The 25149-nt window shown below is 44.1% G+C and overlaps 1 protein-coding gene across 16 annotated transcripts in view; it reads right to left on the bottom strand.

Moving 5' to 3' along the window:
• THRB (thyroid hormone receptor beta) overlaps positions 1-25149 on the bottom strand; it is a 386038-nt gene that overhangs the window by 69969 nt on the left and 290920 nt on the right. For 15 of the 16 annotated variants that reach the window (XM_057545136.1, XM_007173862.2, XM_007173859.3 and 12 more), the window contains one exon: positions 3306-3566. The exons of the other annotated variant lie outside the window; for it this stretch is intronic. In XM_057545136.1, coding sequence (XP_057401119.1) covers positions 3306-3566 — 261 coding nt within the window. The remainder of the gene's footprint in view (positions 1-3305; positions 3567-25149) is intronic. 16 annotated transcript variants of the gene reach the window in all.

The raw sequence follows: 25149 nt of genomic DNA, 5'->3' as shown, positions 1-25149 counted from the left end.
CTGAAGCCCGCGCGCCTAGAGCCCATGCTCCACAACAAGAGAAGCCCCCGCTCGCCGCAGCTAGAGAAAGCCTGCGCGCAGCAACGAAGACCCAACACAGCCAAAAATAGATTTAAAAAAAAAAGAAAAGAAAAAGAATACTGCAAAGCATAAATCAGTAAATCTCGAATAATTTACAAAATATCCAGTCCACGATGGCCCAACCCTTGGTTCTGCTGCACAAGATTTTTATACAGAGCTCTGGCCCTGCGTGACCCACCAAGCGAGTCTGACAATATCCAACCAGACTCTACCCTGTTCAGTGAGATGGATCCACTCATCATGCCTTTGAAGGCCAGTGGCGATGCTATTTGGCTATGACTGTTTCTAAAGCTTTTTCTCGGTTTCTGTACTTGCATCAATAGAACCAGGTAGGAAGTAATAGTTTGCAGAAGGGTACCCAACCACAAACCATTTTGCTGTACAGTAGAAGCTAACACAACATTGTAAAGCAACTATACTCCAACAAAAATTAATTAAAAAAAAAAAACCACACTCAGAGGCGCATTGGTCTAGACTGGCTAGATCACTGATTTGGGAGATGGGCTTTTGCAGAACTTCAAGCAGCCCATTTGTTCTTATGGCTCCTTCACTGCAGACTCTTTCTGTATCTTTAAGGGTCACTTGGTTCTCATCAATTCCATCTGGAGTCCTTGAAATGGGGGTACTTGGATGGATTTTTGGCCCTGCTGCTATTTCTTCAAGGATATGAAGGACAATCTCCTGCACATAGTAGGCGCTTAATAAACACAGATGGGATGCAGGCATGGAATGGTAGCCCAGGAAAGAGATACCAAGCACGCTTGCAGGCTAGACAGAGAGAGCCAGGAAATCAATGCCCAGCCTGGATGGATGTCAAAATAGAGCTCTTCTCACAGATCCTGTGAGGAAGTGGCTGGCGAGCTGAGTAGATGGAGAGGACCCAACTGGGAGAAGAAAAGCAACCACTCCAGTTGTTTCCCCGGCCTCACCACCACCTCATCAAGTACAGGTGTCCATTGGGAACGAGTGAAATGCAGTTTACAGTTTTGGCCACGACAGTAGGCTTCCTCAGCATCTTCATGCTGAACCAAGGCATTGCTTCACGTCCATGCCAGTGTGAACCCTGGCTGTTGCTCTGGAAACTACGGGAGCGTTCACCTTAGTTGCGTTCCTTTTAAAACTAGAATCTGGAGGAAGGACTTTCATTTACTAATTTAATTATATTTTCCTAGTACACAATTCTCAGCCTTGCAGCAAAAGAGAGCTGAATGGATGCGAAATGGATGATCAAGTCTAACCCCCCCCCGCGACGTCACGCCGCACCCCACACCCACCTGTACTGGTGTCCTTCTTCATCCCTCACCAGGCACTCAGCGCAGCCCAAGGAGTTTATGTGATTTAATGATGCAGAGCTGATCATAATGTTACCAGCAAGAATGAAGCTGCTACTTAGAGAGCACTATGGGAGGTATTGTGCTAAAGCACTTAAATGCATTATCTTCTTCAGTTCTATCAACAGTCACATAGGTTTGCTCAAGGACAGAAAGTGGAAAGGCTGAGATTCTAGCCCAAATATGGCAGACTCAAAAATCTGTGATCTTAATCACTGTATTTACAACACTGAGGGTCTTGGATCCAAATAGAAACTCTTTCCTTTTGCTTTCAAGGTTTACCAACAAACTGGAAACTGGACAGCGTCACAAACTCTGCATATCCAAGGCCAAGATTTCTCACAAGTGATGGGGATGGACCCATGAATGAATGAATGAGTGAATGAATATGGGTACCGATTAGGAATAAGTCACATTTAGTTTGTGAGGTCCTTAGATCATGAGGACACTGCAGTTTCCTGTAAACCAAGGCATTTCACTGTGAACCAAGGACTTATGTGGTCTTGACACCAGCTCCTAAAATCTGAAGATACAACCTGGTTACAAATTCTAAGACTAACACTCAATTGCATTTCAAACAAGTGTGCACATACACGCAGAGACATCTGTTTTATATCCTGACTTTTCTGGAAAAACTTATTTTGCCCTCTTTCTAAATATCCCTTTCAATTTCTCAAATCTCCTAAATAATAAAGATGAGAGACAGTTCAAACACAAATCTTCCCCAAGAGAACATGTATGGTTTTGACTGCATTCAAATCAGAGCTCATACCTCTATTTTATTATTTGTTTAGATAACCCTATTTTCATCTGAAACAATCCGCACACCCAACTTCACAGGTCAACTAGTGGTTCCAAGGAGCTTCTGAAGTGTTTTCAGAAAAGTTAAAGGACCAGCAGTTTTTTGAGAGGGGTGAATATAATCATGTTTTATGTTCAAGTTAGAACACTTTGCAAAAGTCCTTCATGACTCATATATAGGAGTCTTTACAAACTTTCATTAATATATCTTGGTATGTGATTGGCAGATTTTCAAATACACCATTTAAAACTTTATCATGCTAACACAACACTGTAAATCAACTACACTTCCATAAAAAAATAACTTGATCATGAGTCAAAGTCCTTAAAGAAAATGGAAAAAGACCTTATTTTTAAAAATGCTAAATTGAAAAAGAGTGGGAGGTCACATGAACTTGGACATTTAAAGACACAAATTGATTTAAGAAGCAAAGATTTTGGGAAGCCCTAAGACCATAAAGTGATCAACACAAAGACATCTGTCAGGGTGGAGGCGACCTGAGGTAAAGACCAGTTAAATCTAATGCAATCAGAAACTTAGGCCAGTTTAACATTTTTTTATGAGGTGACAACCCCCTAACACCATAATCTCGCCTTTCAGGATGATGACACAGGACTTAACGAGTAAAGGAAAACAACTTCAAACCTCTCTTTTGAACATGAATTGTCTATTTAGGTTAAAGGTAGACTTTGAGATCCCATTAGCTACTGGCACAATTGGGAAAAGTCATGTACACACACACACACACACACACACACACACATGCTTCAAAGCAAGTAGTTATGTAACAATATCAATGTCTGTTTCTACTTAGCTTGGAAAACAGAAGTGAAGCCAAAACTAACAACCCTCCTGCTAATTAGAGAAAGAAAAATCCCCAAGTGCCCCAACATGAAACTGAAATTAACTGCTTTCCTTTGGAACCCACTTATTTTATGCTTCCCAGAAGATATGGGGATAAAGAAACTTCGGAAGAGAGCAGCTGGGGAAAACACATGGACACCATACGGGGACTCAGTGGAAACAGAGCACACACTTAACAGAAAATTCTTTTCCTTGTGGCAACTCGGGTCTAATAAAAATCTGGTTACCTTTACATTTCTTCTCTTCCGTTTGGAAGGTCTGGGCGTTAGGGGCGCTCTGATCGTTCACATCGTCGTGGTCCAGATGGAATATGGAGCTGGTCCAGGTGGCCTGGATGAGGTGCCGGGGCGACTGCTCATTTTTCAGTGCGCTGCGCCTCTCTGGGGGGCTCTTCCTGTGCAGGCAGGCTTCAGACATCCCCACAAGCTTCCACTCCTGCTCGCCGTGTGGACAAGTCTTTGGCTTGTCCCAGGCTGGAAGGCCATTTTCTGGAGGGTTGAAAAACACGAGATGACGAGCTTTGGCATTGTCAGGATGGGGTTGAGATGGAGAGGTTTGGAAGGCAAGAGCTTTCTCGGTTCTTTGGGGCTGACAGCGTTCGCACACTCCTCCCCTTGACAGTCAGTGGTCATAAGATGCAGAGGGTGTCAGCCTCGGGCGTGGAGCCAGCGACGCTGAATTGCCTGTCGGAGTAATCAACACATTCCCCCGATTTTACTGCCTACAAAGATGTCAGCTCCTCCATGGGAAGGCTGCCCTTTCGCCAGCCCTGCTCCCAACAGCAATGGCCCCGGGAGCAAGTGGACACCAATTTATGTGACTGCTTAGATGACCATTTGAGGTCTCGAGGGTCAGGGCTGGCCATGGACACTTTTCAGATCCTCAGGACATAAAACGTCCAGGATTCGGCCTTGTTTGACTTGGGTGTTATCACAGGCTGACCTGAGAGGCACCCTGTTGCTTAAGAGGGACATGCCACGTGGCTACGTGAGAGTGACAATCCTGTTCTCCCTGTCACCTTCCACTCCCGACAGCCTGACACAAAGGGCTGGCTCTTCCAAGAGAAACTGTGTCGATGGTTTCAATGTCGTCCCAAACAGGCGAGGAGATCAGCTGAGCAGAGCAGATCGTGCTTTATTTGTGGGGTAAATTAAGAGCCCTAATGATAGAATGAAAAGCCACACGTCTCTTGCGCTGAGATACAGGCAGTTAATGGTTTATGTATACGATGTTGTTTTCTCTATTCAATTTACAGGGACTTGAAGGTCTGCCCTCTAGAGAATGGGAAACAATAGGGCAATATAATGAAAACGTTCTCACACTAACCTTCCCTGGTGGCAAATTTTACCTCCTTGAGTATTTTACTGAATACGGCTATAAAGTAGAGAGTAAAAAGGAGTATGCTAATATATATAATTTGTAGATGCAGTCACATTCAAAAACGTAATCCATCTGGTCACCCATATTTCCAGAAATTCGTAGGCTACTGTCTGTCAAAGTGAGAAAAAAATATAGAGTTCTACTTTTAAAGTGATTATAGACAGTGATGGAAAGACTAATTGATAAGTGAATTTCTTTTATGCTGAAAGGGCCAAAGGACCGTGAATATTCACATCAGAGAGACAAGTCCATCCTGGTCCGTGCATAGTACTGGGAGTTGAAAGCTGCTGTTCAGACACTTAAAATGAATTTTAAATTACTTAATGCAAGGGTTAAACACGCTTTCGCTTTTCACAAGCCCCCTCTGTAAAGCTACTAGATGCCTTCAGAGATGTTGGTTAGGGGTGGTTTCTCTAAAGGTGTCATCGGTTCTCAGCCCCTTTTGGAAGTTGCATTTACCTTTCCTGGTCTTGGGGTTACTGTGTGGAAATCCCGATACCCATCCACTTTATTTCTAGTACAGGAGAAGACTGTAAACAGCTACAGCAAGATAGCAATAATCGACACGTGATTTCTCTGTCACAGTCAATGGAAATACTGCAGCGTGAAATACCCTAACTTGGCCAGTAACAAATGACCCCCTTTAAACAAAATCGTACAACACTTTTGGATGTAATATTTGCTCTTATTCAGAGAAGAGCCCTGAAAATTCACTCTAGGCAAAGGGCTGTGCTAGGCATCGTGGGAGGGGAGTGAACTAGACCTGGGTTCCTTCTCCTCAGATTCTAGGGCGTTATTCAATGCATGGTAAATCCAAAAGGTCTGGACTCCACCGTGCCAGCTCCTGTTGCAATTACAGGCACTTAGTCTCACTTTCCATGAAAAGAAAAAAACAGCTTAGGATCTTGGGAGATTGTATGGCATTTCAGATGAAACGTATCTGTGTGGAATCCTTTCAAGGACCTAGTATCCATGAGGGTTTGAGGTTTTCATGAGTTAGGACTTCCCTGGCAGTCCAGGGGTTAAGACTATGTGCTTCCACTGCAGGGGGCAAAGGTTCGATCCCAGGTGCGGGAACTAAGATTCCACATGCCACGCCGTGTGGCCAAAAAAAAAAGGTTTTCACGAGCTAAATATAAAGCCACTGAATGCAAGGGTTAACTTTGCAAAAAGAGTTTCATTTCGTTTCTACAGAAGTGAAAAGCCTTCTCACCCATGCATGTTTCTATGATGTCTACTCAATTGTCACGGACTCTAATTCCTCGGGAAATTGCACCGTGTAATGCTCCGTTTTATTTTTATTTTTTAAAATTTATTTTTGGCTGCGTTGGGTCTTTGTTGCTGCACGCAGGCTTTCTCTAGTTGTGGCGGCGAGCGGGGGCTAGTCTTCGTTGCGGTGCGCGGGCTTCTCATTGCGGTGGCTTCTCTTGTTGCGGAGCACGGGCTCTAGGAACGCGGGCTTCAGTAGTTGTGGCACGTGGGCTCAGTAGTTGTGGCTCGCGGGCTTCAGTAGTTGTGGCTCAGGGGCTCTAGAGTGCAGGCTCAGTAGCTGTGGCGCACGGGCTTAGTTGCTCCGCGGCATGTGGGATCTTCCCAGACCAGGGCTCGAACCCGTGTCCCCTGCATTGGCAGGCGGATTCTTAACCACTGCGCTACCAGGGAAGTCCCTAATGCCCCATTTCAAGTAATGTTAAAGTTATCACAGTTTTTTGTAGCGCCTCCAACATTTGATTTTTCCGCAGAAATTCTTAAAATGTGGTATTAATTCCCCTACCTGCACAGAAATTAAGAAATATAGCCAAACTGGGTAGTCACAGCTCCCTAGTGAAGGGAGCTAGTCAACATGCGCGGATGAGACATGCTGGAAGGGACCCCACCCAAGGGGACATTCCTCCCTAAAGCACAGCCCATTAAAGTTTGCTCAGCACGTCCCCTGGGCCAGCAAGAGCGGGAATTTCTTCTAAGCAAGTGAGGTTATTTTTGCGGTGAGGCAGGGGATAGGATTGCCTTCCATTTTCCTAAGAAAAAGAGTCCGAGGTGGCTTGGGAAAAGGGCTCCATTCGTGGGAGGCGTTTACGAGCTCGTAATTACATTCATGATAAGGATATTCTGTTGCTTAATTGGCAGGTTTATTGTTGGGGCAGTGTTGGCACATCTGGGACCAAGAAGTCCTGGTTGGCTCACGGGAAAACTCAAGGGATTTACTTAAGGAGGATTCTTGATTATCTTCCCAAGAAGAGAAGGGCATATATAATTCCTATTCCATTCCCAAGGAGGGATGAGACACGATTCCAGGCTCCTTCAATTCTGCCTGCCAAGGATGCTGTGAACTCTGTTATTTATTTATTTATTAATGGATTGGTTCAGATTTCAATGATCCAATTTTATAAACAAAAATTTAGGTTATTTGATATGAAAGCAGAGACAAAAAATTTTAACATTGTTTTAATCAAGTAACATAGCTGTTTGAAACAGGAAATTTTAAGACAGTTGAATAGAGCAAAGTGAAAGATTATTAGGATAGCCGCTATGAATAAATTCCTTACTATATGCATTTGAATTCCACTGTAAGTTTGGCACTAGACTGAACACTGGCCTAAGCCAAAATTTTCTCTTTAGTGTTTTGAAGCCCTGAATGTTTTTCTTCAGATTTAAAAGAAGAAAAAGAGAAAAAAAAAAAAAAAAAAAGGAAGAAAGAAAAAGGGACAAAATCCTCTATAACAGAACCTCCTTAGCTTGATAATGGATATGCTGAATTCAACTTCATACCCCCTAAAGAATTTCAGAAAATGGCAAAAAATTTAGAACCTAGGTGAGATGTGAATTTGCAAAACCTCTTCTCTTTGGTGTGACAAAGCTCATTCCCTCCTGGTAGGTATATGGCTCTCCTTCAATCTCATCAAAATCTATCAGAAAAGGCAGCTGGAGACCAATTTGTACCTCGCCAGTAAGATTGCTAGGGTTTAATTTCTTATAATAGCAAGCTAACAAGGTTTTATTATACCAAATGTTTGTATAGTTTCAATGTGAAAAAAACATATACATTTTGAACTGTGTTATTTCCATGTTTGCTTGGCAATGATGGTTTTCAGGGATTTCCTGCTATTTCTGTATCCTTTCATTCCCCCAAACCTCAAACCAATGAGATATTTCTTTTTAGCGGGATTAAAATCTCAAAAGACTACATCAGTGAATCTCAAATTTTGGTAAATATCAGTCACGCGAGGCGCTATTAAAGAAGGCAGGAGACCAGGCTTATTGAAATAGGATGGGGCCTGGGCATTTGTATATTTACCAAGTTCTTCAGATGGTTCTGATACCCAATAGAGTTTGAGATCCACAGGGTTAAGAAAATCTAAGGTAAGAAAACAAATTATTGGCAGATATCAGATAAGGGTACAGTTCCCTTCTCAGACTGGAAGGTTTTACACGCCCTGGACTAAATTCGCATTATAATTAAAACATTCATCAATTGTTTTGGGATCTACTGCTTGAAGCATTAAAAGTCAGATGTTAACTGGAGTTATCTTGTAGATTGCAGGTATGGATGTGAGTAAATACTCACTCAAAAAGCCTGTCGTTCTGAGGATTATCTGGGACACAAATGTGCACAGTAGTAGAAATACATTTTTTTTAAAAAGGGAGATTCTGGAAGTGACCATATCTTATTATTCACATGAAGAATGAACTCTTTAATGGATCCCAGCTAACAGCTGGCTTTTAATATTTCATAGTCTAGACATCAAGACAATTAATTTGTCAGTTATGATGCAAACTAATAAATAAGTAGAATCAAAGAAAAGAACTAGATAGGGGCATGTAAACTGCTACTAAAATAGCTAGACACACATTGATCTGTGTGTCTCGAGGGCGTCTAGATTTGAATGATTGCATCTGTGTTAGATGACCATAATTCTAGTGGCTCGAATGACCCAGCGTTGACCTAAAGGGTTCTTTTGCAAAAAGAAACAAACATAAATCCTATGAACAGAACTGCCTACGTCCTATCTCTGGAAATTTCGTTAAAGATAATAGAAAATAAACCTGTCCGTCAGAAAAGGAGAATTGTATGAAAATACGCAAGTATTTCAGGACATGAAAGCAAGCTTACACCTTAGAAAAGTGCTCAGGCAAAGGAAATGGAATTATGACAAAGCGCTCAGAAAGGGTCTGCTGAGTAGGCTGGGGTTTCATGCACCAATTACGAGCGCGGAGTTTGCATTAAAAGGCCATCAGTATGAGGCACTGAGACCCCCGAACCGTATTCTGTGTTCAGCGGATGTATATATAATACACTTTGCCAACCCAGCGAGTGTGTAGAATTATCATCACAGAGCATCAGGCAACTAAGTATGATGTCTCTGATTTCCGTTTAAAGTTTTGACTCCAACCCGTAAGTTCAGCCTTGTGGAATTCTCAGACACATCATCTGACTTTTATTTGTGGAGTCACGTATAACAGGAGACTCATATTTGGCTGAGCATTTACCATGGGGCAGGTATAGAGCTAGACACTTTGATTCATCTCCATGAACATCCCGGAAGTACACAGTGTTCTACTGCTTGATTGATAGGGAAACTAAAATTCAAAGAAGCACTTCATCTGCTCTTTCATATCTTTTGTACTGTTAACTGATATGTTTGCCTTAGTTTGCTAAGTCGCCATTGACCTATTAATAGCTATCATTTGATGAATACTTTGAAAGTTCTTTATAAACTATGTTTATTGTCCAATTTTCCCAATTATTGATATTCACAACCGGTCTCCAAGCTTTCACTCTCAGCCACCTCCAAGCTATGGTCCACGCAGCAGCCAGAGTGAGCTTTTAGAAATATACATCAGAGTAGATTGCTCTGCTGTTTAGAATCTTCTGGTGACTTCCCATCAAGATTGGAAGAAGTCCTCAGCTCTTACTGCAGCCCGCGGGGCTCTGTGGGATTTCTCAGCCTGTCCTGCTGAGCCCCCACTCCCGTGGCTCTGCCCCCTGTTCTCTGTCCTCTGGACATGTGGGCTTCAAACCTGGGAAGCTCATTCCCACCACAGGGTCTTTGCAGAAGCTCTTCCCTATGCCTGGACTGCCCCTTTCCCAACCCTTATACAACCACCTCCTGTTATACCAAGAAAACCACCAGGATCCAACTGCCTCCCCCTTTTACAAGAAGGTTAGATCTCCCCTTATGCAGAACCTCTCAGGGTTGCATTTCTCCAGGAAGGTAACTGAAAATGAAAAACCGAATGTGTTGCACCCGTGTACACCTTGGTGGAGGGAGGCAGGGAGGGGGCTGAAAGATCGGCGTCCCAACCCTTCTGTAGAGTGGCTGATGGGTCTAATCTTGGAAGATCACTTCCTGTCCGTAAGTCTCAGTTTTTCCATTTGCAAAAGGGCAATATAATATCACTCCTGGGATTTTTCTAAGGCTCAAATGAAATGATGTATGTGGATGTATTTAGTAATTAAGTGCTCTTTAGTTGTACACAGTGCTGTAACCACCTAATCTATATTGTGTACATGACCATATGTATCTCTTTCTATCCAAAGGGAAAAATACTATTCATAAAACAATGTGTTACTTTTCCTAATAAAATATTCTATGTTCAGTGGATACAGGTACCTTACCTTTACTCTCAACACCATGACCATCATAAACACCACTACCATCACCACCTGGTCCTCAGCAGAACGTGTGTGTAGGTGAGGTTGTTTTTGATGACCTCCCACTTCCTTTTGACCCCCTTTTTGTCGTCTCTCTCCCTCCTCCCAAGTCCTTGCTATTCTCATGCAGTCCTCTGGGTGCTCAGTCACCACTGTGGGAGAATCCCCTACTCACAGATCTCTTAGTGCCCTTGGGCAAGTCACTTCCCTTCTCTGTACTTTAGTTTCCTCACCTGCAACATGGGAACATTCTATTGCTGTGATGATTAAATAAGTTCGTACATAAAAAGGTCTCGGAACAGTGCATAGCACACTGTAAACAGTAAATGTTGGCTCTTTACTCATATACTCAAATGATCTCTTTCCTTTGCCCCATCCTCCAAACTCAAGTCTTTTCTAAACGTGATTCTCAAAGAACATCTCCAGAAGAAAGAAGTTTGACAAATGACTTCAGACCACTAGCTTAATGGCTTGGAACCTGGGATGAGTCACCCCTCTCAGCAGAAGTTGTGATTTAAAGAGGGTGCTTGAAGAGTGTAGGGCCCTAGCCCAGGAATGAATGCCTAAAGCTGGATTTCTGATGACCGTGCAAGGCAGGTGGGAGAGACGTTTTGGCGAAGTAGGCATTTCCGTTCAGGCTCCTGACTATCATCGTACCTGCCTTGCTTAGCTTGGTGGGTCAAGCAACCTAATAGTGAGGACACAGGTTTGATCCCTATTCAACTTTCAAGACCTGGCTCATTGTTTAAGCTTTTCTTGAACCAATCCATCCACCCTCAAACTTCCATAGTTCCAAAACATATCTCCCTTCCTCTGAATGCTACTTTTTACCTCGTGATATAACCATTTATATACATGTATAATTTTCTCTTTTTTTTTTTTGTGGTTACACCTACATTGCCTAGCACAATGTCAATGAATGACAATTAATATTTCTTGTTCCCTAATAATCTGATAATTGCAAAGAGAAAATTGCTACCTAAGCACAGACTCTGCCTATTTTCTTATCCAGAAGCCACTGGTTAGTCACAAGGTGGATTCATTACTATTAAAACCAATTTAGTGCGATTTTCTATCACCAACAGTATTATCGTCCCCAAACGGCAGGTGAAAATGAATGCTGTTCTGCTTTTTTAGAGGCAGGATAAGATAGTGGATAAGACTATGGGCTCAGCTAGTCAAGGTTCAGATTCTGGCTCTGCCACTTATTAGCTGTGTGACTTGGAGAAAACTGGACCTCTCTCTGGAATATCTGTCCTGTTTGTCCTGCCTCCTCTGCAAGGGCAAGAACTTACCACGGCCTCCTTGTGTGTCAGTGGCATCCCCACATCTTTCCTCCTTTACTGGACCCTAGTCAATTTATCCATCTCTCAAATCCCATAGCTCTAAGCACAGTGTCTTAACATGACAGGACCTCAATAAATGTTACTTGGAAATAACTGAATGTAATCTAGGCAGGTCAAAAAACCCCTGAAGCTGAACAGGGCACACACAGACTCTAATCTATCCAGGAATTTCTACCCACAGAACAGTAACGTGTTCTGTGCGAGACAAGTCAGCCAGACTGCTCAGCGTCAGCAGCAAAGGTGGCCCCGCCAGGGACAGATGCTGGGGCACAGGCTGCGGGGTGCTCTGTGCTCAGAGAAGACAGAAAGGGCAGCCGGGTGACTCTGTTCCTCCCAGTGCCAGGCTGGGTCATCTTGCTGTTTTTACTTTGGCATTTGTACCCCGTGAATGCTCTGCCCAGGTCACAGGTGTAGCCCACTGTTTGCTTCCCAGGCCACGTGGGTGGCCGAGCTCCACAGACATGCCACTGTGTGGCTGGTGAATGTCAGGGCCGTCCTCTCAGGCCCCCTGACCTGGCATAGCACCCCTGGTCTAGTAGCATCTGGGATGGGGTGGGCTGGCCACCAGAGGACGGGCTGCGGGCTTGTCTCCTGGTGCCTTTGGATCTGCCCAGGGTGGCGTTCTTTACCTGGCCTGGGAATCTTCAAGAGTGACCTGAAGCTGTAGGGCCTTGGGCACCCTTTACTCCCATTTATGAAGGCCTTGGTGGGTGGTGCTTCCCCAGTGGAAGCCACGAGACTTGTAAATTTGGAATATTTGGGCAAGAAATGGAGAGTTCTCTGCAATAGACAAAAATCAAATTGTTGACTATTTTTAAAGGATATTCACTATTACTACTTTCAAGAATTGTCAGGGAAGGTGACACAACTTTGCTGAGTGACGTGGGGTGAAAATACCTCACAGGGTGAGTGTGAAGACGACATGAAGCAACATATGTACGAGGCCTAGCTTTGAGCAGAAATGTGAGTGCTGGCAGGGGTCCCTTCCTATTTTCCTACTAATGATTATGGAGATCAAAGCCATCATTCCCAGTGGGCGGGATTACACAGACACTAGGAACCTCCCAGGGCAGGGTGGACACTGCCCACACAGCCTCTCTTACTATGCCAGCCTGTGGTGAGTTCCTCTTCCTTTGAAACACATTCGTTGTTTGTTCTAAAAACATGTGATCGTGTACTGTTTCTGAGATCTCACTGGTACATATTCGTATTCCCAATATAAAAACTTGGCTAGCCCTGGAGGTTGGGACCAGAGGCTGCCTTGATACTCTCCACAATTTAAACCTGCAAAATGGAATGAAACGCTCTGATCATTGTAAGGCACATGAGGGAATGGGTCACAGCTGAGGATAGGGCCTTCCAGGCCCCTGGCTTCTAAAGGACTTGTGGCTAGGGAGAATAAGGAAGGAAGGAAACCATGTATATTATTGTGTACAAGGTATTTTACATGCATAATAATAGTAATAATGCTGGTGTAAGCAGCTTTTGGCAGGCAAGAGCCCTTTGCAGGAAGGAGCTCTCTGCAGGAGGTCCCTTCTGTCTTGTCACCTTGATATTGTCACTAACCTTAAACCAGGCGCCCCATGCTCTACTCATCTCTGGCCCAAGCACACTTTTCAAATCTTTGGATCACACAATACCTTGCTTAACCTGTTGGTTCTTTCTTTAGATCAAAGAAGTAGAAATGAAGAATAAGTAATTAACAGACGACCAGATCTCTTCCCCAGGTTTCCCTTCAGTAATCTCAAGAACAAACAGCATCTAAAGAAAGATCAGGAGGAGATGACAAGCCTGAATGCAGTGGGAGCCTATGAGTCTGACCTCCTACCTCAATGATTAACTGAGATTACTTCCCTTTTCCGTTTAAATAAACTTTCATGGCCAAGTAGTATCTTTGGAGTTGGTTTTGGGACACAAGTCCACCTTCTCCCCAGATTGCTGGCTTTGTGATTAAAAGCAACATTTTCCGTTTCTACCAACACTTGCCTCTTGAGTATTGATTTTCGAGCTGGGAGCAGCTAGACCTGAGTTTGGTAACACTGATAAAATGTACTGAGCACTTACTATATGCCAGGTTACTAGACTGGGTTCCATAAATACAAATTACTGTTCACTGAGCACCTACTGTGTGCCAGGTAGCCTCCTAAGTGTTTTTTCATACATTATCTCATTTATATGCATAGCAATATCAAGAAATAGGTATTGTGTCTGCCATTTAAACCAATGAGGAAGTAAGGGTGGAGGCGAGTTAACTGACTCCTGTGTTTCTGTTTAGGATGGGTTACAACGCACAATAATTATTAGTTCCCCCTTACATTTGTGAGTTCCTTAACAGCTGGGACCATGGCTTGTTTAGCTGCTTGCCCAGCACACAGCACTGGGGTCTGGTCCACGGAATGCTCACTGCCTGTACTGAAACTGAACTGAACGGGCAGCTCTCCCCATCTCCATCCCTCTCCTCCACAGCCCAGCGGGAGCACCCTTCTCCCCTTTGTGCTTGTTCTGTTTCCCTGTGGCTCAGCTAAGTGTCCTTTCCTATGGCCCCTACACTCTTTCCCCCAAACTTCTCTTCATTTCCTCCCCTTTCCGAGTGCTACGTGTCTGTGGCTATTTCAAGATCTGGAGCAGAGGTCTCTAAAGAAACTGGGCGCTGGGGTTTGAGAAACAAATAATGACATTTTATTTGAAAATTTAGAGAGAAAAGCTTTTATTAACACTGCATTGATGTATGTACAGAATGAATGAATGAATGAATGAATGAATGAAAGAAAGAAATACTGAGGTGGGGGTAATGTGCTCAAACATCCCAGTCAGGGCTTACTCATCAGCTGCTTCACTCCTGAAACTTTATAAACAAGATTGCTGAGGCCCTTGTTCAGCCTTTGTCTGTTTACCTGAAACGCGTCCTCAGAAATATCGTCTTGTAGGCAAAGTCTTGCAAAATTAGCCTCTTTGTTCAGATAGGCTGCTTTCCATCGCTGTGTGGTTTTGGTTTTCTTTTCCTGAGCACTTGCCTATTAATTTGCCCTTTTGTTGAGCCTGGCCTTCTCTGCCCTTGCATGTAGGCGAATTGAAGTTTGCTATCACAGCGGTTTTCTCTTGTTTCCCTGGCAGTGATCCTCAGTCCATTAAGTGAGTGAGATCTGGGAACTGCTAAGACAGAAACAAATCTCTTCCTTATCTGGCTGGTCTCACTTCTCCAGTTTTCCTGCCTATTCCACTAGGCAATCACTATCTCCATGAAAAACAATCAACATAGCCAGAGAAATCTCAAATAAGTATTCTGAAACTAGAAACTACAATGATCATCTCTTGGTAAGTTAAAACCATTAAAAATTTTTACAAGTGTGTGTTTAGAACCTTTAAATGGGAGGCACATTCATCTCTTTTGAAGTTTAGCTTGAAACAAAGTTAAAAACCAAGCAACAAAACAATGTGTGTTCAAAGACCACCTGCGGAAACTCCACTTGGAGTTTCACCGCATGAAAACGTGGCAGTGACCAGGGTCATGAGCAATATCTCACAAGTATTTACCCACACGGGAACAAGCTGAGTGCTGGAACACCGACCACAGGCCCCAAAGACTGGGAAAGGGCTTTCCAGTGAACACAATGGAATCCTCCCTTGGGAATGGTCATTGGTTTTTCCATAATTCATACCGAATTTAATCAGAGAATCCTCAGGTCGGATGACTCAAACTTGGAGGTAATTACTCTAATGGCCACAAAGATTCCATTTAGGATATTAAAAAGGCTACAGCTGTTGCAGAAACATTCACATGAAAGAGCCACAAATGCACAGTAAAGGGAACAGATGTTTGTTGCCAGGATTAGATTTCTCCTGTGCAAAAGTTCAGATCTTAGTGTTTATTCTTGTTGCCAGTCTGAACCCACAGTTTTGAAAAAAAACAGAGGTCGCCTGTAAGTTCGGCCCCATTTTATGTTCCCAAACTTGAAATACACCTTCCACAAGTAGGAAAGAATGTGAATCTTTTCTAACTTTGGAACCTAGGACTGGGACGTAATTTGTGGATCAAGAACAAATTTTGAGATTTACCATTTATCAAATAAAAAGACAAAATATGACTTGGGTAATCAGAACAATTTTGTACATCACACTTTAAAGGAGTCTTATTACTTGGCAGCAAAACACAAATTCTATCAATGAATTACACTCCGGGCTTAACAAACTGGACAAACATATACACCTGATGTTAATAAAATAGAGTAACATATAGGCCTACAGAGGTCCTTTCCTCTGGGTTTTTATAGAATCTCACGACCATTTTTCCAGGTATTGCTTTGTGCAAAGAAGCAACTAGGATCAAGATCATGGCAGATATGCCCTTCATTTACAGAGGAAATATTTCAATCTGGAGGACTGCCCGTCTGCAACCTGCCTGCATGTCTCCAACCTGCCTGCCTGTCTCCAACCTGCCTGCCCCTCAGCGAGGGCCAGGCGTGCCCCGTGGCCCCCTCCATCCTCAAATGGCTTGTGAATGTCTAAGAGGCCTCATTACTCTCCCGTAGTCCGAGGACCCAGAGAATCAGCGTCACCGGGAACTTGTTAGAAATGTGGGATGCTGGCCCCAGAACTGATGAATCAGAATCTGCTTTTTAACGAGATCCTCATGTGATTCACGTGCACATTGATGTCTAAGACACTCTGTTCTAGGGCACAGTCTCCATACAAAGTAGACAGGATTTGTTAAACGTGTGGTTTAGCCATTTTAAACTGTGGTGGGATTTTTCATATTCACTGCAGAGAGAGATGATTTTCCTATCCAGGAATCAGAGGGGAAAGTAGTATTTGATGGGTTTCAGGTTAGGGAAAGTAAAGGGATGTGCATTCTTTTTAAATTTAATTTAATTTATTTATTTTATACAGCAGGTTCTTATTAGTTATCTATTTTATACATATCAGTGTATACATGTCAATCCCAATCTCCCAATTCATCCCACCACCACCACCCCGCCACTCTCCCCCCTTGGTGTCCATACGTTTGTTCTCTACACCTGTGTCTCTACTTCTGCCCTGCAAACCGGTTCATCTGTACCATTTTTCTAGGTTCCACATACATGCGTTAATATACGATATTTGTTTTTCTCTTTCTGACTTGCTTCACTCTGTATGAGAGTCTCTAGATCCATCCACGTCTCTACAGATGACCCAATTTCGGGAACGTGCCTTTAATACCTTTATTTCCTAAATGGTTAGTTGGTAACTTTGCTTCATGAAATGGACAAATCCAAACACAAAGATTTCCGATTATAATTTCATTTCCTTTCATTTCATTTCCTCTCTAGAGATATCCAGCAAAATAATAAAAGTAATAGCAAACATTGAATGTAGGCTTACTAGATGTCAGGCACCCATTCTGAGATTAAATGTAAGATTTAATCTTCACAATACTCTGTGGGGCAGCAAGATTATCCTCAGGTTTTAGATGAGGGAACTGGAGCACAGAGAGGCTTAGCAACAAGCTCAAGATCACACAGTGAGTAAGGGACAGAGTCAGGATCCAAACCCGAGGAGGTCTAGCTGACCATGCCACACCTCTCCCTGTTACGGGAAACCGACACCAAATGACTTAGGTGACCATCTCAGGCAGAAGAACTAAATTCTGTGGCCTGAAACAGGGAGTTAGAGGTTTGAAATAAAGACACTAAAGCTCAGAGAGGTCACGTTCCTGCTGCAAGTCACCCAGATGAGGGAAGTGCTGGGATGGGTCTTCTGATTCTTCATCCTATGATCTTTTAATTCAAAACATACCTTTTTTTTTGGTATACAACAAGGATTTATCGCTCAATCTCAACACTGTTTCAAATTCTGACATTTTCACTCTGTACCTCAAACATTAGGAGCTGTTTTTCTAATTAAGACTTTTGTCTTCCAGTAAATTTACCAAACACAAGACAGCTGTGCAGGGCATGATTCTCATTCCCACACTGATTTTTTTCAAAAGGCTAAAGTTTACGATAGTACCGGCTCTGCCTCCAAGTGGCCAAAAAACTTAGAAAGAAGACAAAAACGAACAACCAACTGAGGTAAGGAAGAACTGACTTGTGTCCTAGCTGCCCATCTCAAAGGTTAAAAGGCCACCTGATGGTTTAGAAGTGACAGCGGGTTAATTTCATTTGGAGTTTATGATATTGACAGGTAGCCCTTTTAGAAGGTCTCCTGGGTGCCAGGCACGGTGCACACACTGCTTTATTTACTCATTAGAACAACGCTGTGAAGGAGATGGTGTTATGAGCCCCGTTTCATGGATGAGGAAATGCTGGCCGAGAGAGCTAAAGATATTGTCCAAAGTTACAGACAGTAAACGGAGAGCTCTTCTCACACTCCCTAGGTTACATTCTGCAGGTGAGGCGATGGTAGCCCAGAGAAGAAAAACATTTGCCCACAGTCACGAAGCTAGTTAAAGGGTAGTGCTGTGCTTGGAATCTTCCTCCAGAGGGGGCCAAGCTTGGCTTGATGGCAAATGGGAAATCCTAGGGCATGACAGTGGACCGTCTCAGCGTACATATTGCTTTGAGAGAGGTTCATCTAGCTCCTCAGGAAACATGGCTTCAGGAAGCCAAATCTCTCCTTAAAAAAGAATGGAATCCAAGAGCATATTTCTTTAGAAATGTAGGATGCACATGATGTCCAAATGAACAGGCTTGTCTTATTTTGAGCATGGAACAAGAGATGCTTGAGACGCAAACATTTCCAACTTTCTGAAAGTCTGGCCTGAGATATTTTCTGACCAAATAGTAACCAAAAGAAGAACAAATATTGCCCCTAAGCTGGCAGTCCGCACCCAGGATTTTGCCTTCCTGGAGACAGCTGACAGTGTCTGGAGACAGGCCAGGGATGCTGCGAAACAGTTCACGATGCAAAGGCTAACCCTCCGCGAGAATCATCCGGACCCTCAAATCAAGGGTGCTGAGGTTAAGAAACCTGCCTGCAAGACTGTGAGGTGAGCGAGATTCTCATGGCCTCTGGTTCAAGATGCTCTTACTCTGGACTTCCCTGAGCGGTCCAGCGGTTCAGACTCCGCGCTTCCACTGCAAGGGGGCGCAGGTTCGATCCCTGGTCGGGGAGCTAAGCTCCCGCATGCCAGGCACACAGCGCAGCAAAAATAAATAAATAAAAAAAATTAAAAAAAATTCTCTTCCTCTGACCCGAGTGAGGCACTGGGGTTCCTCCTTTCTACCCTCCTCCCACGGCCAGTGTGACTGATTCCAGGGAGGGACAGACCGGTTGAATTAATACACACGAAGGTGTGAATGGCTGATAGATCCAACACTAGCAGGAACAGCTGCAGTTTAAGTGACTCATGAATTTAATCTAAATTCAGCTCCAAGCTGGGAAATTTTAGCGAGAGTGCCCTAATAACGCAGGCACTTATTTTTAGTAGATGGGCGAGATGGTGAACTTTGCAAAGCATTGCTCACCTTTTAAAGTCCTAACATACGTAAACAAATCTGTGATGTGGTCCTCCTGGGATAGAGTCAGGAATACTTTTTTTTTTTTTTTTTAACTTTTTTTTTGCCTGTGCCACGCGGCTTGTGGGATCTTACTTCCCCGACTGGGGATTGAACCTGCGCCCCCCACCCCCCCGGCAGTGAAAGTACGGCGTCCTAACAACCGGACCGCCAGGGAATTCCCGGAATACTTTTTTTATTACAAGCAATTATTTATACTTGGTATTGATCACAGTTGCTTTCCAGCAAGGGAAGAAACCCTATAAAAAATTCCTGTGCCCCAAACAGAGCTTATTTACCTTCTCTTCATTTCTAATACTGACTTGTGGGTTTGATACGATAGGACCCATTTGTTGGGTATTTGAACGGCCCTCGTTACCGTAAGTCCCAGGCTGTCTCCTCTCTGGACTGCTGTGGACCTATATTTGGACGGCAGGCTGCGTAGGCTTTTATTTAAAGCAAGCGAAGCAGACACAGCCTGAGCAAAATAATTGGCCGTGGAGACGAGCGTCAGAGTCATTTCTTCTCATTTTAAGGCTCAGAAACAGAAGATTTTGCCCTTCCGTACGCAAAGGGTGTGACGATGTCAAGTGGAAGTGCTCCTCGCTCGCCAAACCTACATTGGGGCGACTTCACTTTACTTCGCTCTCCAGATTCTTTGTCCTGATGGGCACCAAGCTAGGAGACGTATATGGTAGATTGATGGGTAGCAATATTCCACGCTGAATTTCAGAGGCAAATTAGCTAGCTCAATGGGTCTTCATCTTATGGGCTCTGGAGAGTAAAATTCAGAGACGAGCTGGAGCCGAGAAGGGACCTGAGGGCTCACACCAGTTCAAACACCTCGTTTATAGAAAAGGAAACGGGAGCCCAAGAAGGGGGCCTGGTTTGATGGAGGCCATTTGGACAGAGTCGCAAGCAAAACCAAGCCTGACCTCCCACAAGTGTACCGACTCCTAACACCAAGTTCCAAGACCGTCTGGGGTGAAGCTGGGTGAGGGCAGGTAGCCTTCATCCCGATGAAGCGACCTCCTTGTTTCCAGAACAAGCAGCCCCTGGTTCTGTGTCTCCAATCTGGCCTCAGGATGAAGGCAGCTGCTGATGGTTTAGGATGAACTAATACTGGGCTGAAGTGGTCCTTGTCCCAAGATAACTGGCAGACTTTCTCAACCAGCGCTCCCCTGGGCGCTGGCCCACGATGGTATTCTACGGGGGTGAGCAATGCAGCATGCCATCGACGGTGGGAGTGGGGGACAGTGGTAAAAGCTACAAGGGGCCCAAGCAGACCAGACCCTTAGAAAGAGTTCCCGAGAGATAGAAAGAGGGTGAGATGGGGACGGACAAGACAGATTGGGAAGTGTGGACCCGACAGCATGTCCAGGAACCCCATACTCTAGACAATTCAATTCTTGTCCTCTCGGCCAGCGCATGTGGAGATCGAAGGCCTTTCTTCAACTAATTTGTGGCACATGGAAAATCCTTGACAGGGTCAGGAAAAACAGCAGATTCTGAATCTTGGAAATTTGGAACTTTAAGTCTCTATTAATTAAACATGCCATGGACTCTGTAGTTTGAAAGGAGAGAAAATCCACTCCGGCTACAACTGCCCTTCCCCAAAGCAGAGATTAGGCGAATCACAGGCCTGGTCAATATTTCCTGACTTCTGCCAAGGGAAGGGACTGGGTAAGAAATCCTTGTCTGGAAAGGAGAGAACAATAGAATTGGGTGTCTTATGGAGGCAGGCCAGTGGCCAAAAGATTCTAGAAGCTTTAGTAATAGATTTTCAGTGTTGTCTCCTTTCACAGACATCCTAAAGGGATGTTTAAAATGAATGGGCACTTCTCAAGGATCAGGCCTGGAAAGTGGGACGGGAAGACCTATTTCTGAGTCACTCCCATGACTCTTTACTTCTTGGACTGTGGGATGGGTTGCTGGGGAAAGCTGGATGGCATTTGGTTATGGGATTTAGCAAATGTGCTTGAGCAAGACGACAAGATAGCTGCATTTGTCCCCTTAAGCTTTCCTGGCGGGGTGGTGCATTTGACCTGGAGATATCTAGGTGGTGGTGGTGGTGATGATGGCGTTTATTGTTTAGTACGTGAGCTCCCAGTGTTCCAGCCATGGTGCTAAGCATGTTGTTTCTTTTGACCCTTACATTAGTATCGAGATCGGTAATGGTCATGCCCATTTCACAGATGAAGAAACTGAGTATTCAGAAAGGGAAGGCCACTTGCCCAAGGTCACAGCTGAAGAGGTAGAGCCACACTGGATCCCAGGTGGATGCAACCAGAGGCCTGTGCCCTCGGCCCCGCTGCTGCCTTTTAAGGGGTCAGCAGTGTGGATATGGTTTGGGGCGTTAGCAATGGCTGGTGCAGAGCTAACTGGAGTCGAGATGGACAGACTTTCCTGGTTTGGAGACACGTTGTCCTCATTGTTTGCCTGCTCCCTCTCCCCTCCGGCCTTTTCCGCATTTAAAAGAAAAAGATAAAAGCAAACAAAGAGAAATAAAACAGAGCTGCATGGAAAGAATGAAGCAAGTGAAAAACAGGCAGGTTTTCCAACAAACAAATAGAAAGCTCCTCTGTCCTTTTGAGAAATCATCAAAAGCAATAAAACAAGGGCTGGGAATCAAGAGACAGGGAATCAAGAAGGACCAAAGGGCAGGGCTCCTCTGGGGTCTCAGGAGAGAACCTCAGCCAGAAGACAAGGCCTCCGAGTCACTGGGGTGCGGACACTGAAACCTCCCCTCTCTTGGGGACCTTGCATGCTCTTCCTGACCTGTCAGCGAGCAGGAGGGGCTTGCTGCTCTCAGGGGCCCACTCAGCACCTCTAAAGAGCCTCCTTCTCTGATTTGTAAAGGCTGCTCTGTGATGTCAAGGCCACTAGCCCTGGAGTGCGCTCTCTGCTTTCATGTTTCTGTTTACTCTTGCTGGAACTGAACACGGAGTGTTTGGTAGCTCAAATCCTTATGCTTTAAGCCCTTGTACCTGAAACATGCCTCATGGAATCATCACCCTGTCAACTCAGTCCCAAACAACAGGAAAACATTCTGCACGGGACCTCTTCATCTCTCAGATGCATTGTTAGTCACTGATTTACGCTAGTTAGAATTTCTAGGGACGAACGTGTCTTCCTGGCTTAGATGCATAGGGCCAAAAAAGAAATAAAAAATCCTATCAAATTTTCCGTGTGTGCAGAGGAGGGTGGTGAGGGGAGGCCAGAGCAACTCAGGTGTATTGAGTGCCCGCCAGGGACAATGTCTGTATGCATATTACTCTGTGCCTTTTTTATTTTTTATTTTATTTTTTGACCTCTGCTGTTTCCCTGGGGACCACAGAACTTGTCACACAGGAGCACCCCCATCAATGTTGACTGATTTACTTAGATTCTCACTGCAGTGCTAGGATGCTTTCTGCCCCCGTTTGACAATAAGGAAATTAAGACTCCAAGAGCTTAAGCGACTTGCTCAAATTCACAGGGTTAATAAGTGGCCAAGGGGGGATTTGGCCCCAAGGACACATGACTCCAATGTTCTTTTCACTATACCACACCAACTCCAGAAGCAGCTAGAACAGGTGGGCAAAACAGAGCACTGTAGCCCTGTCTAAAGAGGCTGACAGTACCAGGAGGGGGTGCAGAGGACTGTCACAACTTTTTGAACACAAAGATGACTTTAATATAAAGACCAAGTCCTTGGGGCTTCCCTGGTGGCGCAGTGGTTGAGAATCTGCCTGCCGATGCAGGGGACACGGGTTCGAGCCCTGGTCTGGGAAGATTCCCACATGCCGCGGAGCAACTGGGCCCGTGAGCCACAATTACTGAGCCTGCGCGTCTGGAGCCTGTGCTCCGCAACAAGAGAGGCCGCGACAGTGAGAGGCCCGCGCACCGCGATGAAGAGTGGCCCTCGCTTGCCACAACTAGAGAAAGCCCTCACACAGAAACGAAGACCCAACACAGCCATAAATAAAATAAATTAATTAATTAAAAAAAAAAAGATTTAAAAAAAAAAAAAAAAAAAAAAAAGACCAAGTCCTTGCTGACCTCACTCACTTCCAGAATATTCTCATGCATTTGCACAGCCCTTTGTGACACAGACTCATATCAGAATCTGTGTCTCCCTGCTTCTCGGCCACACAGCTGGACTGCACTTTCCAGCCAACCTTGCAGTTGAGAATGAAAGCACTGGCCACCACCTCCAGGCCCCTCCTATAAAGCATCTCCATGCATCTTTTCATTTTCTTTCCTCCCTTCTCCTGTTGAATGGAGAGAATTCTGAAGTCCTAGAGGTGAGTGGGGATGGAAGAAGGAAGGAACCTGGGTTTCCACAGGACCACAGGAACATTACCCACCAAGCAAGAACACGTGGCTTTGGATTTAACGTGAGTCAGATGTAAAATTCTGTTGTATGAACTCACTGAGATTTTAGGGTTCATCTTGCTAAAGCCGAGAGCACCGTTTTACTAATAGGCCTTTGACGATTGCAAATAGCTTTCTTATCTGTGATATCATTCAATCCTTTACAAACACAGCAAGTCAACTGGAAGCTTGAAGGAGTGAGAGGAATCGTCTATGAGAACCATCAAACCATCTGTATGGCCAGAAGCACATTCTTTTAAGTTCAGGGGCTTAGTTTCTCCACCTGTGATTTCAGGGTGTTGGGTCAGACGGTCTCTGAGAGTTCTCCTAATTCTAAACCTCTGTAAGTCTTTTTCGATGTCGAAAAATGTGTATTGGCGTGTTCAGACACTGATCTCTAGATACTGCGAGCCCCTCCAAGGTAAGGACTATTTCTCAGTTACCTTTATATGCCTAGAATCCAATCTCTTACATGCTCTAAGGTTAACTTAATTATAATTTTCTGTTGGAAAAAACTCAAAGAATTTACGAATGTTCTGATTTATGCCAATGATTTCTTGATCCAATTTGGAGCACAGGATTGAAATGCTCATGAATATTTTCATTAGGCATTACTGAGTATGGGTAGGCTATTTTATATTCATTTACGTAGACGTAATCTTTGAAGAATGATTTTATAATAATACTGAAAGGCTTTTTTGATTAAAGGGAGTGCCAGCAGTAATTGGTATTCTGATGGCTTCATTTACAGTTTTATTTAGCTGAGTAATATAGGAGCATAATTCCTATTTAGAGTTGAGAAAATTGGAGTACAGAATATTCAGAGTTTTCTCATTCAAATGGCCCTTAACTTGAGGTTCATAAAAGTAGTATTGGGCGAACTAGGAACAATTTAAAAAGTTTGAAAAGGCCCAAGGGAAATTATACAACCATAGGAGGCAGCCTGTGCTACTTTCATGAAAAATCTTATGCCTTCTGGTGTTTGAAAAATAAACACATTTTTTCTATATATCTGTGGCATATGGGAACATTGGTCATTTCATCCTGCACGTTGAAAATATCAGATTATATATGTTTTTGATGACTAAAAACAGGCAATGAATTCTATTACCCGAAAAATGCAATTTGGCAGGTAAAATGTTTAAAAGTACAGGGTTTAAGGGAGGTGGGAGGTTAAGGGTTAACAAGAGGGTCCTGGCAGAAAAATGGGAATCACAATTTGACACTGTACAGGTAGAATGGGATCGAAGGATGGGAAACCAGTGCTTTTTTTTTTTAAACTCTTTTTTATTGGCAGCTGCAGGGGGATGTGGGTCCCCCTCCCATTTTCTGCTATCACCTCCCCCTCCTGTGATTACATCCTGCTCCATCCTTCCTCCTGGGGAGTGTGGGCATCCAGAAAGATGCTGTGTGCTATGGGCCCTTTGCCTCGGCTGGTATAGGAACTTAGGCCCATGGAAGATGAAGTATTAATAATGCCAGCCAGTGTTTTAAGATGCTTATTTTATTAGGGACTGCAGAAAGGAAGAGACTGTATTAAAAAATTATCTACTTCCTTTTGCATGAATTGTTTGCTTCAAATGTTATGTTTAGATGGCTCCTTCATTAAAAATATCTTTCCATGAAATAATAAAGAATACGACTTCCCTGGTGGTGCAGTGGTTAAGAATCCGCCTGCCAATGCAGGGGACATGGGTTCGAGCCCTGGTCCGGGAAGATCCCACATGCCACGGAGCAACTAAGTCCGTGCGCCACAGCTAGTGAGCCTGTGCCCTAGAGCCCGTGAGCCACAACTACTGAGCCCACGTGCCACAACTACTGAAGCCTGCACACCTAGAGCCCGTGCTCCACAACAAGAGAATCT

Source organism: Balaenoptera acutorostrata, chromosome 4 (genome assembly GCF_949987535.1).
Source record: "Balaenoptera acutorostrata chromosome 4, mBalAcu1.1, whole genome shotgun sequence".
Lineage (NCBI taxonomy): Eukaryota > Metazoa > Chordata > Mammalia > Artiodactyla > Balaenopteridae > Balaenoptera > Balaenoptera acutorostrata.
The sequence above is the reverse complement of the archived record's forward strand: the minus strand, read 5'-3'. Positions and strand labels throughout refer to the sequence as shown.